Source organism: Protomyctophum bolini (assembly GCF_963924005.1).
Source record: "Protomyctophum bolini genome assembly, chromosome: 8".
Lineage (NCBI taxonomy): Eukaryota > Metazoa > Chordata > Actinopteri > Myctophiformes > Myctophidae > Protomyctophum > Protomyctophum bolini.
Genome location: NC_137869.1, coordinates 15,985,342 through 16,005,440, shown reverse-complemented (window position 1 = coordinate 16,005,440; position 20,099 = coordinate 15,985,342). Strand labels below are relative to the sequence as shown.

Below are 20,099 nucleotides of genomic sequence, written 5' to 3'. Positions count from 1 at the left end.
CATACTTGGCATGGGGAATTGATTTCAATTTAGTTTTTATGAAGCCATAATTCTACCTGGCATTTACTTGATCACGGAGAACGTTGCTAGAACATCTGGCATACTTTCTGGATAGTTTTTTACACTTTTTCCAGACAGAAATAAAAAAGAAGCCCTGCAAATTACTTTGACATGTTCCCAACAGTGGCGTCATTTGTGCATTGCCCTCCAGAAATCGGTTCAGGTTATCTGTTAAACGCCACATATAATAACAGACATCTGCTGTCTTAGGAAGAGGATATCTTGACTTCTGTGATCAAACATTCATGATGTTTTTGACAATGTCAAAGATGGGGAAAGACTGGCCAGATGTCCTAACATGACCCTGTGTTTATTCAGCACGAACAGTGGTACTGTGTTCACAGGAAACAGAGGCTCACCTCAGGGGTTTGTGAACCATTCCTGCCAGATCCTTGGTGCGGTTATGAAACTCCAGAGGTTACAAAAGGTTCCCTGCGACCCCCTTGCAGTACATGCTGACAACATCTTTCTTAGATGCAGAACAATGTTTACGGGGCCTATGAGCACCTCGCATCGATCGCATCCAAATCATGTCATTTTGTTATCTCAGAATGACGCCCCCGCTGTTCAGACTCATGTTTAGCAGTCCTTTGAGGTTGCTGTCATGTGGCTAAGAACGTATTGAGTTTGTGTCCCCTTTGGAGCAACAAGGCACTGGCCTGGTTCCAAACTGCCACGCTGTAGTTTTTCCTTTGTAAGGGGGAATAGTGTGGCTAAAACACAAATCTGTTAACGAGCCCTGACCCAAATTCCATTGCAGCATTGACCGAGCCCGTCCAATTCTCCTCTTGGACCAAACACTGCTGCCAGAATGGAGCTGTTTTATAGGCCACCGGTGACTAGTTAAGGGATATTTCAATTGTTTTGTTTAATCTTTTATTCCTCTAATTTGCAGAGAGACATTCAAAATGTTCATTATAAATGTAGACGTTTAACCAAGAAGTGACTTAAATTAAGATAAAATATAAGCTTTATATTCATCTAAAGCACTGTGACGATTACCATAATTATTGTGTGGTCCCAGTGCATACGATAATGATTATGATTATGTTGATTTGTTTTAAAGAAGCTCTGTTCAAAATAATAATAATAATAGTTTTAAGGGTTTGTACACTCGTAAAGCTATACTGTCTCTCTTCTCAACAGATGTATATAATGGCAGTTGTTTTGATTATCCATACTCATTCTTCCCACAATAAATAGTTGGAAAAACACTACTTAGGATATTCACAAACCTGACCCTAGACATGACCCTGAAGTCTGTAAACCAAATTCAAGAAAAATCTATATGTGCTCTTGACATTTATGACACCCTCTAGACATTTATTTTGCACTAAGTAACAACCTTTAAAATACATTACGTTTTATATGAAGAAAACTTTAATGAAGGTATAGTTAGTGTACCCAGTTACCTTTAGGCCACAACTTCTTTCCACTTTATTGACCAACATTTTAAAGGAAATTAGATATCAAAAATCTTTTGACAGGGTTTTACGAGCTTGGCCTGAATACAATTTTGGAGGAGTTGTTAACCCATTCTGACCTGAGATCAGATTCATACGAGGTTTCCACTGGACACACACTGGTCTGATTAACCCATTCTGACCTGAGATCAGATTCTAAAAATGTCAGTCGTTCTTCGAATTTTTCAAAAATAGCAGACCTACAAGCTCGTATCGCGCCACTCGGTGGCGCGATATGAGCTTGTAGATCTGCTATTTTTCAATAGCTAAAGCATAACATGATGCCAACACCAAAATGGGTGCCCGGTCAGAATGGGTTAAACATATGTTTGGAAAAATGGCAGAACAATTTCCAGGCAGCTTGGTGGTCCAATTGGCAAAGCTGTTGTGCATAATTTGCCTGAATTGTGTATCAAGTTTAAGGAGGTATGGCATCGCAAAGATTGAAAAAGTAAATCTTTAATTATAGGCTGACTGGCCAATTCAAGTTTTTGCCACATCTGATTTTGCACATACGTATTTGTCATTCGTGAAACATCTCTAGCATTTACCATCTCAGAGAAATTTGAAAGAACTATAATATAAACTGGCAAACAAAAAGAGCTTATATATGACTTCAAGCCCTTTAGACCATAACAGTAGATATTTACATTATTTCTCACAGATTGACATTTGATTTTCCATGTGCTTATGAACATCTAAAAATAAACTTACATGGATTTAAAAAGGTTTGAAGTGTGTAAAATGTCTCTGACTATCTAGTATCTAGACTGATATTTGTAGTATATCTGAGTATATCTGGTTGGTTTGAAAGAGTAAGGGGGGGGGGGGATGTATTTGATTCAGTCTGACCAGAAGCAGTGATAAATCATATCTCCACCGGTGACTTTTCTCACCAGCACGGGGTGATATGAAAAGCAAAGCCTCCACAGTCCGATCTGGCTCAGTTGAAATGTTGCATCTCTGCATGCATGTGATCAGTGAGTCAGACGATCATGAGCCACATGCAGGTCTTTTCTAAATTCTCCGTTTGAGGATTTGGTTTCTGCTGTGCGTTAATGAGGCTATACATACTGTCAATCTGTGATGCCTTCTGCCTTGCCCTTGAGTGTGGGTGTGTGACTAGCAAGTTACTTAATGGCACTGATGAAAATGATCACAATTTGTGAGTTGCTGTCATTTTCAGAAGGACTGGTCGAGACTAAAAATAAAGTAGATGTGCATTACTTATCAAAACATACTACACGGTACAATTTCTGATTTTAAATTTAACTCTGGTAACGTGTACACAGATTTGTAGAACGATAAATTAACAATGAGTGAGGATTATTGTATATATTGATATTGTTTCATTGAAGCTTTTTATTATTTTGTTGTTTACCTCAAAGTGTCTCGATAGAACAGAAGCTAATATACCTGCATTTGTTATGGCGTACTGTAAGTGAACATACTAGTAATAATGTATGAACTGTCTTTCTTGCACTCTAGCACACTTTAATAACAGATGTGCAAACATTGTGCCTTATGGGAGGTAGGCTTGTTGAGAAAGCTAATTCAGACACATGTGAGACATTAGATCACATCCTGTCGCCCCTTCTTGGCCTGCACCTCCTTCCACGTCTTCGTTTCTTTGCAATATTTATGAAATTTCATCTGGTGCTGTCATCAAATGACCTCTATCCCAAACTACGCCTGTGTTAACAAACAGAAGCGTGGGTGGGACCTGTGGATGATACAATTTGATTCATCACAATTAAATCACTGCAATAATCTGAGCTTCACATTGCATTAACATGGAGAAAAGGGAAAAACAATCTCTCTTTTGGCCCTTCCAGGAATCGGAGCTGATCGGTACGGTTCAAAGAACACATCCCCCAGTCGCATGATCCAGCATGTCTGTTTGAGATGATCTATCGTTTCTTTTGTGCATCCAAGTGTGCTGATCCCAGTTGAATAAATATAAGCTCAATTGAATTATACGTTTTTTTTGCTGATCTTAGAGGAAAATTTGCCACGTTCAAAGAAAATAGAAGAAAATCTACAAAGAACTAATCACAATATGAGATTATTGCATCCCCGTACTGGAAGTGGAAAGACCTGTCACACTACGGAAAAATACATGAACACTGGGGGAAAATATACGAGGAATAGAGAATTTGGTGCTTTTGGCCCGGTTCAGTTTAGAGCTTTCCCTCTCTCTCACTTACTCCCTTCCTCCTACCCCCCCACCCCTCGTCCCTAGTTTCTGTTAATGTTCTTCTCTCTCTCACTCACACTCCCTCTCACATCTGGAGGGTATCTGGAGTGGCTGCGACTCCTCTCTTGCTATGGGACAGCCTGCGTTTAGACTGGACGTCAAACTTCAGAAGATTTCTGCAAACACACTTGGAACTGGTAAAGTTCCCTATCCTTAATTATGGGAGTTTACTGATGGGGCTCTGTAAAAGGAAGGGAGAAAAATCTATATGATGCATTATTATGTTAGATAATGCTGGATTGAGCTTTTCACTGTCATTCTTCACCCAGGCATGGTGCTTTTATACTATTGGGTCAAACGTATAATTACTTCACTATAGGTAAGTGCAGCATAAAAATAAATAATAATCACAACTGTGATTATAGTTGGTACTGTATGGTTATGTAGTTGCAAGCCCCATACGCTGTCAATATCTTTAGTGTTACTTTACTGTTCACTTTAGTGCATCTGTTTGGGAGATGAAATGATAAACAGAGGGGATGACATATTTATCATTGTAAGTGTGTGCGTTGCTTCATTAACTCATTTTAACTTACCCAGTACAATCCTCAGTTATCCATTTGGAATGTACAATACATTATAGAACCTTACAGATCCATTTGGTGCCATTTGCACACTCCGCTTCAAGAGGATTTCACTGCGTTAACTCGGCACCTAGGTTAAATGATGCACTTATATATAAAAGGTGAATTTATATAGTGCTTTTTTTATCCTAAAGCACTTTTACATGGATTGTGCATTCACACACACATTCATATAGTGGAGTAAACCATGCAAGCCACCAACCTGCACATCGGGAGCAATTTGGGTTTCAGAGGTGGTGGCAGGTGTCTTACTGTGTCATTACTACTGGGTGGTGAGTGCATAGAGAGGTGTCAGGTGTACTGGATGATTGCATAGGCTCTTGTGTATGTGCACAATGCAATCATTCTGTTGGGCACAACACACGCATGCAGGACTGTGCATCCATGTGTGTACATGACGCATCCATGTTAACACGTGTATCTGCGTGCATGCACACACGTGTTCTTGTGTGTGAGTTTGTATCTTCAGAATGTTTTTCGTGTGCCTTTTTTGTGCCTGGGTATCGCCAGGAATATGGAGGATTACTGGCTACACCAGGGATGGCTAACTTTGGTGATGGAGAGGGCCACTATATTTCCACACTCACTCCAGAGGGGCACATTCCATTGCTGTAGGGCAGAAATCTCTTACCTCCATATTTTAACCTTTTTCGTAAATTATCGTAAATTATAATCCTACTTCATCATTCTATTATGTCATGCAAAAATAGCCAGTCTACAAGCTCAAAACGAATCGCAATGCGAATGGTAATTATTTTTTAGCTATTTTTAAATTGGAATCCTGAAAAGTAAAATGTTTATATAATTTCAAATGCATTTAGTTATATTTATGTAAACTTTATGAACTTAAATACAAATATCTTGGACATAAAAAATACAATACAATTTTAATACTATTAAGCTACTAAGCTACTAATATCGACTGAAGTAATTAAAGGGTCCATGTTTGCATGTTTGGAATTGCCGTGCTGTGGGTACACGTGCGTGTCTGTCTTGTTTGTTAATCACCTCTGCTGGTTGTTATGGTGTAATGCCTGAGTGACTGACTGCCTGTTTGGAATATTTTCATCAATGCTGGTAGGGAGGGATGATTACTGGGCCCAGACGGCTGGTGTTCAATTCTCTTACATTTGTTCAAATTAAAAATATAATGGAATTGACCTCAACTGATTCTCAGTGATTATTGTGTTATTCTGCTAAACTAATCAAATCTTGACTACACAGCTGCATTTGACTTTAATGTACATTTATTCCCATTAACTCCATGTTCCTGGTCTCAGCACCTTTGCAACAGGAAAGCTGAACACTGGTCATGGCCTTTCCCAGGCATTCCATCCTGCACACCCTGAGTGTGCTGCTCTTGGCCTGGACGTTGGCGCGCTGCCAGGCCCCAATCGAGCCAGAGGAAGAGGAGGAGGAAGACCTGATGGAGGCGACAGTTGTACCTAAAGCAGCACCGAAAGACAAGCCCTACACGTGTCCTCCAGAGTGCAGCTGTACGAGAGAGGGGGCGGTGGACTGTGCTGGAGTCGACCTCACACAGTTCCCCACTGAGCTGTCTAAGAACACACTTCAACTATCCCTGCAGGTCTCCACCTCACTCACTCATTCACCCGCTCACTCGCTCACTCACTCACTCACCGGGGCGGCCTCAAGAGGTAGAGCAGCCACTTTGGAATCGGAAGGCTAACTTCTTCCTAAGACACTAACTTCCTAACTTCTCCCGATGAGCTGGAGCCTTTCATTGTTTGATTTGCTGCTGGTGAATGTAGTGCACATTGTAAAGCACTTTGAATGAAGGCGCTATATGAAAGGACCATTTACTCAAACTCATATACATCACACTAATGCTTGATTTATACTTCATTGCGCATGCATACAGCTAGCTGATCTACATCTAAAGTAGATTAATTAAGTATTAAGTATTAATCATGCTTCAGTCTGAGAGTCAGATGCACGTACGCACACACACACACACACACACACACACACACACACACACACACACACACACACACACACACACACACACCATGTGACAGTATATTTGTCTCCTGGTGGCAGAACAACCAAATCGAGGAGATCACGGTGGAGGACCTTTCCAGCCTCCACCTGCTGGAAACTCTCAACCTTCAGAACAACTGGCTCACATCACAAGGTAAACCCCCAGACACAAAAATCATAATTTATACTTTGGTGCATGACTGCGTCGCTCGCTGTGAATAACTTATTTTTTCTCCGGGTAAGCAAGCAATGGAGACAAAGTATAAATTTTCCCTTGGTTTATATGTGTGATATGATTTGCAACTAACAAAAATCTGTTCCACCAGATTTGTCTGATCCTGTATCACTTCAGAAACCCCAACTGTACAGACATTTTGCCATAGCTTTGACCTGTCAAATAATACAGCATCTGTATCGTGTCTGATCCGTATGCTTCTGATATAATGATAAAAATAACTTGTGCTGCTCACTTTGATCTAGAAATGAACAAAATGGTTCTATTTCTGGTGACGAGGATACTTATGTAGACCTTTAGTGCTTGAGAAACTTGCCTTATGTCTCCTTTCAAGGCCTGGAAGATGAAGCTTTTGAAGTGATGGAGCATCTGACTTATTTATACTTGGCAAATAATAAGGTGAGTCACACGGAAAGCCTTCAACTGTTCAACTTGTTTTTTTTCTTCTCACTGCTAACTTGGAACCTAACGAAGATCATGTGTGTGATTCCAGGCACTGTTGAAATGCTAGTGGTTTTGGAAACGTGAAAAAGTATTATATACTTTCTGTTCTGTTCTCAGTAGGCTGAGTAACGGTCAACTCAATAATATCCCGTCTACTCTCGCAAACGTGTCCAACTATCCAAGCTTATTGTAATCACTTACAGTATGTCTGTACCAGCTGGTCTGAGATACGTTTTATTTGGCAGGCAGGCAGACAGACAGACAGAGACAGACAGGTGAGAGACAGAACTAGATGGAAAGATTTGGTAAGCAAGGGCGATGCTGAAGAAATATGGGATTTAGGAGCCCTATATACTTTGTTGACTGGGGTCCTACTGGGGTCTGCAGGCTACTTGGCCTCACTCCTTTTTTTGAGCGTTGCTAGCCCCTGCTATAGTTAGTTGCTGCGAGAGTGAGGTCTAGCCAACACCAACTCGGGATTCCTGGATCGCTGCCCTCCACAATTCTCTATCCAACATCAGGTTCTTGAGCTCTGCAGTGTTGTCAGCACAACAGAGAGAGCGGTGGTACGCTTCTTGCCCCTCCTGGCTTTGTCCTGGGTTGGCTCCCATAGGGTCAATTTACTTTCCTCAAGTTCTGGGTGCCTGACGCAGTGCCCTAACCAGCCTCATCCTTCTCTCCTATATACAGCTATAGTGTAGATTGTTGTCCTAACAAAACATTAAATGCCATTGACAATGAATGGAGAATTTACGTCATATGTGTCTGAGCAAGTGATGATGTATAAGCGCCCCTCACTTCACACGGGTGTGATTTTCCCTCTATGTCCATTGTCCAATCTCTTCACCAAAGATAGCCAATCTACAAGCTCACGAAGCATCACACTGTGATTCTTTGTGAGCTTGTAGATCTGCTATTTTAGTGGAATGTTCACCTATTTTGACATGCCCCGAATAGTGACGCTAGGGTTCATGTGCTTAAGTGCTTGCTAAGCCACAAAGTCATCCATATTTGCTTTAATCCACGGATCACATTATAAAGGACAGAGCTCTAGTGTATGTACACTAAAATGTAATCTCGCTAGTTTCTGCTACTGTATACTCTGTGCCATTTAGTAAAAATGTCACGATACATTTAGGTAGATGTGACTGGAATGAGCTTGGCAAAACCCTACCCTACACATATTGTACACAGTAAAATGCGTCCATTTAATTCTGAGAGTACAAGCATTTACCATGTTAAGGCCATAGTATGCCGACCATACAGTATGTCCCACTGAGTAACACACATTTGGCAAAAGTAGTGAAAGTGTTTACGAAATGCAACTAAAGTATTTGTATCGCTGCTGTTTACATTTTTCCACTAGACCAGAACTGTTTCCCAAACTTTTTAGCTCAAGACCCAAATGAGAAATTCCTCTGTGACCCAATCTTACAGAAATACATTATTAATGTACGGTATCTTTAAAACCCAATTTAGTGAAAACAGCCTAGGTCTGATCATGTTAATGTTAGTTAGTATATAAATAAATACAATACAATCTTTTGAAAGAATATAAATTTTGCAATTGTAGGAAAAGAAGAAAAGAAAATGTTTACTTAAAACCCGTAGAAATGAAAAGAATGTAAACTGCTGTAGAGATGCTGGATGGATCATATCAAAATAAACCATCCACTGATTCTGGATTGCTATCCCTGCCAGTGAAACGGCAGAACAATTATACAGCGGTGTAGCCATAAAGAGAAGAAAAGTTCATTTGTGAGGTTTCTGTTCTGCTTGCAGCTCACTTTAGCACCCAAACACCTGCCCCCTTCTCTGGTCAGTGCTGATTTTGCTGCTAATCATCTTACCAAGATCTACCCATATACATTTGGCCAGAAACCACAGCTGAAGTAAGTATGTGTGTGTGTGTGTGTGTGTGTGTGTGTGTGTGTGTGTGTGTGTGTGTGTGTGTGTGTGTGTGTGTGTGTGTGTGTGTGTGTGTGTGTGTGTGTGTGTGTGAGTGTGACTGTGCGTGCATCCGTAGTTACGTATGTGTACTAGAAGTTTTGCTTGTTGTGTGAGTCTTCACTTGGCTCAATCTCATAACTCTTGTCCACTCCAGGTCTGTATATCTCCATAACAACAAGTTGACAGACACAGGGCTTCCAGACCACATGTTCAATGGCTCCAACAGCTTGGAGATCCTAATCATGTCCAGTAACTTCCTTCGTCTTGTTCCCAGAAACCTGCCCTCCAACCTCCACCGCCTTCACCTGAAGGTGCCAACATCACAGTCGTGTTGTGCTGCTATTATTATTACAGCAGCAAGTTTTTTTGGGGCTGGCAGTGCACCTGATTCATCATGTGACGGTGCGCCAAAAATAGCCAAGCTACAGGCTTGTAGATTAGCTATTTTTGCTGTGGGACACCGTCATATGGTAGAGTACATATTTGGCATAACTCGCCGTATGACAGCTCTGGCAGCTCAGCACAAGATGCTGATTATGACATGTAATTATTATTATTGGTGTTACGCCTTTCCCAATTAACACATAATCACCTAGGCTAATAACATTTATTTGAGATAATCCACTCGATTAAGATGATTATTTTGCATAATTATCATAATTATTAATCATTTCCATGTTGAAAATGATCGCAATGCTATTTTGGCCGTAGTAGATAATTTATTTTTATTATTGGTAATTTGCCCAATTTCTGCATACAAAGCCAATGGAAAAACACAATGACATTCTTAATCGCTATTATTTGTATGGCAATCAATTTCATGATTTTATGTTCATGTCAATCAATTTCAGAGCAACAAGCTTGAGAAGATCCCGCAGGGGGCTTTTGATGGCTTGTCAAACCTCAGAGAACTGTACTTACAGAACAACCTACTGAGCAATGAGGGGATGGACAATGAGACCTTCAGGTGGGGACCGTACTTTTACCAACACTATGGTTGTACTAGTCAGCTCCCAGGTTTTACATGTGTGTGTCTGTCTGTGTTTTTATGAGCAGGGCGTTGCTGAAAATAAGCACTTGTGCTAAGCTACTACCCTGGGTAAATAAAGGAAAAAAATAAATGATACCCACTACCCACTCTACTAGGGTCTGCAACCTTTTTGAAATGAAGTGCCATGTTTTTATTTTCTAGATAGTCAGTGTGCCATGTCAACATTAATTTTAAGTGGGAAATCACCTATGATAAATTGCAAAAAACTCTAGTGATTATAGTTGCCAATTCGATTACTAAATTAGTTGACAACTAATTGAATAATCGATTAAATTACGATTAATCGATGAATCGTTGCAGCCCTCGTTAATGTCGAGTCCGTCGGATACACTGTTGTACAGAACCAGCACAAAAGCCTCTGCAATGTTGGAACCGGTGCCAAAGGATGCCTATACCCCTAAATGACATGATGATTACAATGATTTGAATCAGTTGTGTGGAGAAAGTGAAGCCCATATTAACGCACCGCCTTTTGTTTGATAGTTGATTTTTGGTATAATTGTGTTTTATATAGTTGTATATTATTTATGCGGTTAAAAGTGCAAGACCACTTTGGTAGAGGACTGACTTACATTGCACGCTGAATATAGATGTTAACTTCCTGTTGATTTTACTATTTGAAGATCTGGATCTGGATCCACGAATCCAGTCCGTGTTATCTTCCTAATAAAAATGGCAAAAAATATATATACAAAAGAAAATGAATTAATTCAAAGAGAACAGTGGTGGTACATGAGCATCTTGCCTCTCTCCTCATCTAGCCAACTGAGCAGCTTGGAGTGTCTGGACCTGTCACACAACAACCTGAGTGTGGTCCCCAAGGGTCTGCCCCGCAGCCTGGTGCTACTGCACCTGGAGAAGAACTCCATCCGCAGCATCCCTGGAGATGCGCTCACCTCTGTCAAAAACCTGGAGTATTTGCTTCTACATAACAACAAGCTCCGCTCGCGCTCCATTCACCCCACTGCCTTCCAGGTACTGATTACAGCACCGCAGCTTTAGATCGTACTGCAGATTCTCGGTAGAATCTCTTGGGATATGAGCAAAAAGTAGGGGTCTCTCTGCTACACATTGTGCTATTGCTTTGCCTGACTTTTATCTGTTTTGTATCCATTCCATAAATTTCACACATACCCTACAGTAGGCCTACACTGAATGAATAATTCCCTGATGAATACATTTGCCATACAATAATACCTCCAGGGCTTGAAGAAGCTGCACACGCTCCACATGTACAACAACCAGCTGGAGCGCGTCCCGAGGGGCCTGCCGCGCCGTGCCAAGACCCTTATGATACTGCACAACGCCATCAATGAGCTCGGCCGCAACGACCTGGTCATGCTTTACACTCTGACGGAGCTAAACCTCAGCTACAACCGGCTGACCAGCCCCAAGGTGCACCGTGAGGCTTTCAGGAAGCTGCGTGTGCTGGAGACTCTGGACCTCTCGGGCAACATGCTCCACTCGCTGCCCCTGGGCCTGCCCCGTAGTCTGCAGGAGCTGAAGATCAAAGACAACCAGCTGAACTCCATACCGGACGGGGCGCTAGTGGGCATGCTGAAGCTGCGTGAGATCAACCTGAGCAACAACCAGCTGAAGGTCAACTCCGTCTACCAGGGAGCCTGGATGGAACTCAACGCGCTGAAAGTGAGTGGAGGCCATGTCCATATTTAGAATCCGGGCTGGTGTTGGAGATGTCTATATTTGGGCATAATCCCCAGACACATCCACACAACATTGACAATATAACGTCTTAAAAAACTGCAAAAAATTTAATGCAAAAGTGCTAAGTGCTTTTTAGTGCACACTGCACAATGCTCTATTATCAGTGGCTTGATGGATGTAACTTGGAACAAAGTATACATTCCTTCAAGCTGTTTGATTTACACACAGACACCTTTTGGCATCCATTGTACTCTTCCTAATTGGAGACGTTCATATTCCAAGAAAAGAAAGCATTTTTTCCCTATTACTTTCTTAGCTGTTGTTTAGTGCATACTAGCAAGCCTGTTTTTGGTTGCCAAACCATGCTGTAATTCAGTGTACAGTGTAATGATGCTCTCAAGGGATTGTATGGTAGAATATCAACATACCGGTACATAAAGATCATGCTAACCCCATCAACCCCTAAACTTTTTATGGGGTTTTTTCTTCCCTTTTTTTGGTGTGATTTAATGCCCTACTTTGTCATACTACAGTGTCACACAAATGCAGCCAATAAAATAAAAAAAAATAGCAGATCTACAAGTTAACGCATCTGAGCTTGTAGATTATAAATGTTTTGCCTTTTGGAATATTGCATATTGCATCCATTGGAACACAAGTTACTTTGTCTCCCCCATTTCCTGAAAAGTATTAGCTTTTGTACGTACAAGGTTTATAACCGATATTGACGATCCATATCATAATTATATAGGCGTATTAGGCTATATGTGATCTATTTATGGAACGGGCGATTTGTGTTTTATTCAGACGCTGGACATGTCTGGCAATCAGCTGTCACATATCCCATCGGACCTGCCTGAATCCCTGGAATACCTCTACCTGCAGCGCAACCGCATCACTACGGTGCCCGCCTCAGCTTTTGAAGGCACTCCTAACATCAAAGGCATCTTCCTTCGGTAAGGATGCACAGGGCAGTGTTGCCACGTCTGTTTATTATTATAAATGTACTTTCGGCAAAGTCGCTTGTAAATGTTGGAAGTTGCGCGTTGCATTTTTTTGGGGGCTTGTTTTTTAAAGTGTAGTTGCTTAGTTGAACTTGTTGTTTAATTCAACCTTATAAAGTTTATAGGGTTGAATTATAGTATAAACAATATAATTAAAAATAGCCGATGTACAAGTTCGTAGATCGCTATCACCAAATCTTGAAAGAAATCTGGAATGTTTTTAAACTGGCGGTTCTTGACATGAAAATGTTTGAGAACCACTGCTCTAAAACAACATTAGTCTTGTGGTTAACGTGAGGTCATCTCACAGACATAATACTGTACACCAGTGGTTCCCAAACCTTTTCATGTCAAGCACCCCAAATTGACACAAATTAGCCCACGGACCCCCATTTGAAAAGATATGTCAGGGACCCCCATAAGAGAAGATTTTTACATGCATATTAGTCTACTGACCCCCATGTAATGGCATTTCTATCTCTGGGACCCCCAATTTCTATTGTAAAATCAGTTAACTCTTGAGAGTGTACAAATGGAACCAAATGGACCCGTTAGGCAGAGTAACAGACCCATAAGGGTCCATTTGGTTCCACCTGTTTGCAAAAGCCAGCGCTTCCTCCTATTTGAAAGTGAAAATAACACACACACACACACACACACACACACACACACACACCATTATTGATGGAACCTGCATGGTTGACTATTATGACTATTATGTGAGTCAGCCGTCAGGTCTTTCAACAGTTGGCATTCACTACCTTGACAACTATACAGAGCCCCACTGAGAAAATATGTTCGCATCCACTTGAATCGTTTAAGTTTGAGAGTAGATGGAAAGAAGAAAATGCACTCAATATGTCCTTTTGAGTGAAAAGGACATATTAATTGATTGCTGGCATTTTCTTCTTTCTATCATGTATCATCGAGCCTAGCCCCTTTCAAAGATGCATACAACAGCTTTAGGAGACCGCATGCAGAAACTGCTTCGGCAGTACTTTTTTCTTCTAGGTTTGAGAGTAGATCATCTTGTTAACTTTCTTATCATCATTACACAAGCTGCCAGTCCTTGGCTACCCTAGACCGTTTCCAAATAAGATGCTATTTAGGTTTGTTGTTCCATTCATCCTCCATCAATGTTTTGGGGTTAGATGGCAGCTGCGTGACATAACAGATAGATTGTCAAAACTGATACTCAAATGTTCTGAATCTCAGGTCTTTGGTCGATGACTCAATGTCAGTTGAGTTCTCAGGTTTCTTTTCCATTTGGATTTTGATCCAAACTGAGGAGATGATTATGTAAGTGGGGCAGAGGAATGCTTTGGAGGAAATTGGTAATTTTCTTTTGATTGCTTGGATTAAAGTGCTCAGCTGTGGTTGGGTAATTTTACACCTAGGGATTTAAAATAAAAAATGAATAAATACAATTGAGTCCAAAATGATGGACTATTTTAAAAGCCGGTTTTGTTTAGACTAGGGACTAGCTAGCTTTCGGTCTCCCTCAATGTCTTGGACTGTTGAACTCATCTTCGCAGACTAGTAAGCAACACAGCTGCACCAAACAAATGAAAGGTGACGAGTGTATTAGATTTACATAGGTGTCCAGAGCCCTTTAACACATAATTTGCGATCCACGTTTCAATACTTCTTTATTTAGCCATGCGATCCACGTATCAATACGTCTTTATTTAGCCATGCGAACCACGTATCCATACGTTTCGAGCACTTTTTTTATTGAATACTTTCATTCATCTTTTTACCCACCCGGACAATGAAGAACCACCCCCCTGTCATTGCTACTACTAAAAATAAAAAGCCTCCCCCTCCTGAAAACAGGACGGTGGGCCGCTTTACGACCCGGTTGTAATTTATAACGAACTAAACTTTTTCGCATCCTAAACAGTGGTGTTGTGTTCTGTGGAAGCCCTTTTTTTCCTTCCTTGTCGAGTTGTCATCTTGTCGACATCACAGCCGGGCTTAGCCCCTCTCTGGACACCCTCAAAGCTCTTTTCCATCGCTCCTACGATGAAAAGTGCTTCAACGAGGGTGTCCACTGTCCAGAGAGGGGCTAGCTACATGTCCAGACACGTTCCCCTCCTAAGCTTGCAAACCAACATCATCATCGCCGATTCAGTATGCTAATGACAATGCGTCTCACCAACTTGCGATCGATTCAATGAAAGCAGATCTGTGGAGATAGATTCGGCGAGGTGCTTGTTGTAAACTCTAAGTACTGGACCCTCGTCTGGTTTGACAGACGAGGGTCTCACGTTCAAGTACACAGACATGGCTCATGATTATAACATAACAGTGCTCATCATCATCATCAAACTCATCGGGTAAGAAAGCAGAGTTCTAGGAAGTTTAAAGTCACAGGCAGATATCAAAATGAACACAATAAATATGCTATACATTCTATACACCGAATGAAAACAGTACATATTGAAGTAATCCATGTACAGTTCGTCAGAAATTGTTTATTGAATGCAGATTGCGCCCACCAGAGATAACTTCAGAGAAGACATGGACCTGAACTCCTCAAGATTCACAAAATAAGGCCTATAGCGACATATAAATACTATATACCGTATGAAACAGAAGACTCTGCTTTCATAAGAAAAAACTTCTACTGTAATAATAATAAAAAACTGTCCCATATTCTGTTCTCAGAACAGAATATGGGACAGTTTTTTATTATTATTACAAGTGAGTTGCACCACTCACTTCACAGGTGTGTGATTTTTATTATTACAGTAGAAGTTTACAGACCAAACTGTAATAAAAAGGTTTACATGACTTTCTGCCTCAGTCCGTATATAGCGAGGTGTATTGAATAAGTAGAGAACAGAATATGGGACAGAGTTGCACCACTCACTTCACAGGGGTGTGATTTTTATTATTATTACAGTAGAAGTTTTCTTTCTTTTCTGAAGTTATCTCTGGTGGGTGCAAGCTGCATTCAATAACCAATTTCTGACAAACTGTACTTGGGATCAATCAATGTGTGCTGTTTTCCTTTTTTACACATTCAGGGCTTTCATTCGGTGTATAGGATGTATAGCATATTTATTGTGTTAATTTTTATATCTGCCTGTCAATGTCTGTGACTTTAAACCTTCCATAACTCTGCTTGCTGTTCAAGATAATCACTTTCAGGCAAAAGCAGGTGTTGCAAAAAGGTCAATATCTCCAGAATGGAAGATGGTAAAATCTAAATTTCTTTTTTAAATTGAAGTGGACAAGTTCAGCTTTCTTTTGATATATGCGTGTGATTCTCGCTATAAGAGAACATTTGGCCTTGGGCCCCTTCCTTCAATGTTAAGCCCATAGCACCAGAAGAATAGGCCTGGCTGGATTCTGTAGCAGCCAATATGTTAACAGCAGATGTATTTTGTTCTATATGTTGCGTGTAATGTGATATATAATCCCTCTACTTCCCTTAATTTGCTTTTAAGTAATTTCCCCAACAATTTCCCCACTGCACTGACGCTATAGGATTATTTACACCTATATTTCCCCAATGTCGTGCAGCAAAAATAGCAGCTCTACAAGCATATTATACAATGTGGTGAATGGTGACGCCGTGTGAGCTTGTCGATTTGCTATTGTTGGCACTGGTGCACAACTAAATATAAATGAAGCATAACTCTGAAGCACTACCGTGTTACTCAATTGCTACCTTCCAGAATAAAACCCTAGAGAGATCACTGACGAGGGCTTTTTGGCATTATATGCTGTTTGGTTTATCATTAAGGCCCCATCGCAGCCGCTTCATGGCCTGTTTTGACGGGCCATGACCCCACCCAGGCTGTTGTGCACTTCATTCTGCTCCGAGCAGCTGCTAACGCATCAGTTAGGAAATGTTTCTCTCTCTCTCTCTCTCTCTCTCTCTCTCTCTCTCTCTCTCTCCCCCTCCCCACAGCTGGAAGCCTTTGGCCTGAGCCAATTTATGGCTTCTGGAATGATTGCATCAGTAGGAGTAAGGGATAGGGGGATTTGTGTGTGTGTGTGTGTGTGTTTGTGTGTGTGTGTGTGTGTGTGTGTGTGTGCGTGTGCGTGTGTGCCTGCCTGTCTGTCTGTCTGTCTGTCTGTCTGTGTGCCTGCCTGTCTGTCTGTCTGCCGTGTGGTGGCAGGATTGAATCATTATTGGCCTTTCATCTGAGATGGAAAAGCAACCAACAAATACCTACTGTATGACTATCTCATTCTCATGTCAGTGTTACACTGAGATGACTATGAACAGATGGGTCCTACTGTACACCCCCCCCCCCCACACACACACACACACACAGTCACACGCATATCAGATTTCAACATATCGTATCACACCAACAACAACCCGCTGTCTTTTCCAGCCTTATGCTTGTGGATTTGAAAGATGCTACACACAGTAAACTCCCTGTAAAAAGAGAGTACAAAGGTTAACAAATGGACCTGTAAGGATCCATTTAGTTACATTTACACACTCAACAAAATGCCCAAACTGAATGTGACTGAGAGCCAGTTGTAGGTTGATGTGGAGGCTTGTTTTGAAGCCTTAGAATCACACACGGTCTTCCTTGGTGTGTGAATGTCTAATGGCTCCCTTATCCATTATCCATTTAAAAGATTTTTCATTTACTAACAGACGTGATATTTTCTATTCCAGCTCTAACCGGCTGTCGGTGGACTCCGTAAAGGAGAGCTCTTTCGCCCATTTGCCCAACCTCCAGGTTATTGATGTGGGCACCGGCAGTGAGGATCTATCTTTGAACCACGAGGAAATGGAGGAATTGGAGGAGGAGGACACATGAATCAATAAATGCTCAAAGGGAGTTTTCACACGACTGCATAGTTGAAAGGCGAGAGAGAGAGAGAGTGTTTGACTATTTTCTCAGAATGTTTGCCTATTTTGAACTGCCCGGAATATGGACGCTAGGGTTCATGTGGTTATAATGGGGATGAACATGTGAAGAGATATGCATTGTTGTAAGGAATGGCGGGTTCACATATTATTTCTGGTGCAGGATACCGGGAATTCGGTGTCTCTTTTTGTGCGGGGTGGGTTTAGTCTACAAAGCACAGCTTTCTATGTGACCTTTGGTATTTTTGTGTTTGTTATCATGTATAATGTATTATTAAGGAGTCCCCCCCCCCTGACCACACAACAATCAATGACAATTAAAAGGGACAGAGACAAAAAGGTAAAGACATGTGTTGATCATATGGTGTGTCTTTCTGTACTCTGCTCTGTGAAATGTCCTAAGTGGCTACTGGCTACACTGTCACTGTAGGTTAAAGACTGAACAAAATAACACACCTAGTTCTCATCACCTTCACCAATGCCCCAAAATTTACATGAAATCTTGTTAACATTAAAATTGATCCTAAGAGCTGTGTCAAATTGAAAATGTAGCAATGAGTTGGGAGTGTTCCGGATATATTGGAATTGTCCTGTAACATATATTTGCCTTTCATTTTGAGAACTGCACATGACAGTGTTGTATTGTCATTTTCTTATATCATGCATTTGTGAATATAATGTTTCTGAATACACAAACCTTGACCTTAATCAATGCTGCTACTGCCTCACTGTCCTGTCCTGTTTTATAAAGATATAAAGATTGCAAATATTTTTATACAACATAAAAAATGCTTTTGCTTTATATTCACTATATTGAATGCAATGTCACTTTTACATGCAGTATTATTATAATGTCACCTTTAAATGCCGTGAAACACAGCAATAAATTATTTAAAAAAGAACGAACACTGCATTTCTTTGGAAATCAAACAGTGTAGCGTGGATGTGCTCAGTGAGCAACCATGAGGAGTGTTTTACCCATTGCTGCCTGTCTGAATACCAAGAAATAATAATAAAAATGTAATTAAAATGTTGACATATTATTGCTTATAACAGCTTTAACATTGAATTTCAAGAATCACGTCATAATGTAATTTTGATGGTAATTACTTGCACAAGCAGAGCGCACAAGTACTGCGATCAGCTGGGTATGTATGTCGGTGTACTCCACCGGCCAATCAGGGTCCAGCATTACATCACTAAGAACGGTGGTCCCTTATTGGCTGTTTGACTAAGGTACGTTTCAAGGTTGGTACTATAAGGTCAATGCCAGTGGTGAGCACACCTCATCATATCTCTAAAAAGCTAGCAGTGTGTGAAGAAGTACAGAAACTTGGTGCTCATCTTTGGCAGCAACCACATTTTTGGTAAGAAATAGGTTAGGAAATAGTTATATTATACTATATAATATAATATAATTATATAGTTAATTTCACATCCCAACCACTGTGACACTGCCACATAAATGTGCGAAGGAATGCATTTCCTGTCCTGGTATGTATTGAAAGGAAATGAAATATAACATACTGGGGAACAATTAAGGGAATATATTGGTTAAAATATGGTTGAATATTTAACCCTGAAATGTAGTGTACGAAAAAAAATGGTTTGTTTTGCGAGTTGAATATGGTTGTCACGGGGCAGCCCGTGCCCTATACACACACACACTCTCTGATTAAGGACATTGCATGCACGCACACACCACACAGACTGGGGCAGACAGGTCCTAGCATGATGTCATTATGTCATTACTGTTGATGAATGCATTCACAATTTATTCACAACATATTCAGGTTTCATAATGATGTACAAATGAAATGATACACACAGGCTTGAAAACAGTTAGTTTATTGTAACCTCTGGTTAGCTCATTGTTTGTCACTGGTATGACCTCTCCAGTGCTGGCACTCTTCTGTCTGAATCTGAACTGCTGATGCACCCTGCACCAGAGCAGGGTGCAGCCATTCAGCTTAAGAAGGGGGGGAAGGTGCCAAGTACCGTTGAGGAGTAGGGGTGTTTACCGTGTTTCACAATGTTGACGAGCAAAGTATTTCTATTATCTTTGGAAATGAATGCAAACCCAAATGATGTTTAGTCTAGCATAGAACATCTATTTATTGGGTTACTTATTCATGTGCAGCAGATATCTGTGAGCTTGTAGATAAGCTGTTTAGATTTAATTGCTTCTCTGTTAGTGGTAGGATCCTCTCCTATAAAAGGGAGACTGCAGGCAGAGCTAATCAGTTATGCTCGGGCAGGCAACATGCTGACAGCCCAGTGAGAGAGCTGCTAGGGCCCATTTCATGGGCATAGCCTAGTGCAGTTTTGTTATTTTTCCTTTGTCCAAAGTTTGCATTAAGTATTTTTGAGTTCGTTATTTTGGCCAGTATTATTTTTGCTGTGAATATCTGCACTGGAGCTGACTGTTTTTGGAGCCTTGGCCCTCTTGTAACTTTACAATGGCCATTCATTTTCTGTTGACAAGGATTGCTTATAGGGGGAGCTGTGGGGATAAAGCTCTAAATCAATTCAGAGCTTT

The 20,099-nt window shown here is 40.9% G+C and overlaps 1 protein-coding gene across 1 annotated transcript; it reads left to right on the top strand.

Annotated features, from left to right (window-relative positions):
* Positions 1-3,773: 3,773 nt before the first annotated feature.
* Positions 3,774-18,462, top strand: podn (podocan). The gene is made up of 11 exons (XM_080770803.1): positions 3,774-3,917; positions 5,645-5,952; positions 6,429-6,522; positions 6,938-7,002; positions 8,830-8,939; positions 9,152-9,308; positions 9,849-9,964; positions 10,810-11,023; positions 11,252-11,695; positions 12,521-12,669; positions 17,366-18,462. The coding sequence occupies exons 2-11, from the start codon at positions 5,677-5,679 to the stop codon at positions 17,508-17,510; spliced, it is 1,770 nt and encodes a 589-aa protein (XP_080626929.1). The 5' UTR covers positions 3,774-3,917; positions 5,645-5,676; the 3' UTR covers positions 17,511-18,462.
* The last annotated feature ends 1,637 nt before the right edge of the window (positions 18,463-20,099 follow it).

Coding starts and splice junctions, on each gene's coding strand:
- podn (XM_080770803.1), top strand. CDS start 5,677: ATGGCCTTTCCCAGGCATTCCATCCTGCACACCCTGAGTGTGCTGCTC. Junction 7,003..8,829: donor TATACTTGGCAAATAATAAG/GTGAGTCACACG, acceptor TTCTGCTTGCAG/CTCACTTTAGCACCCAAACA. Junction 9,965..10,809: donor ATGGACAATGAGACCTTCAG/GTGGGGACCGTA, acceptor CTCCTCATCTAG/CCAACTGAGCAGCTTGGAGT.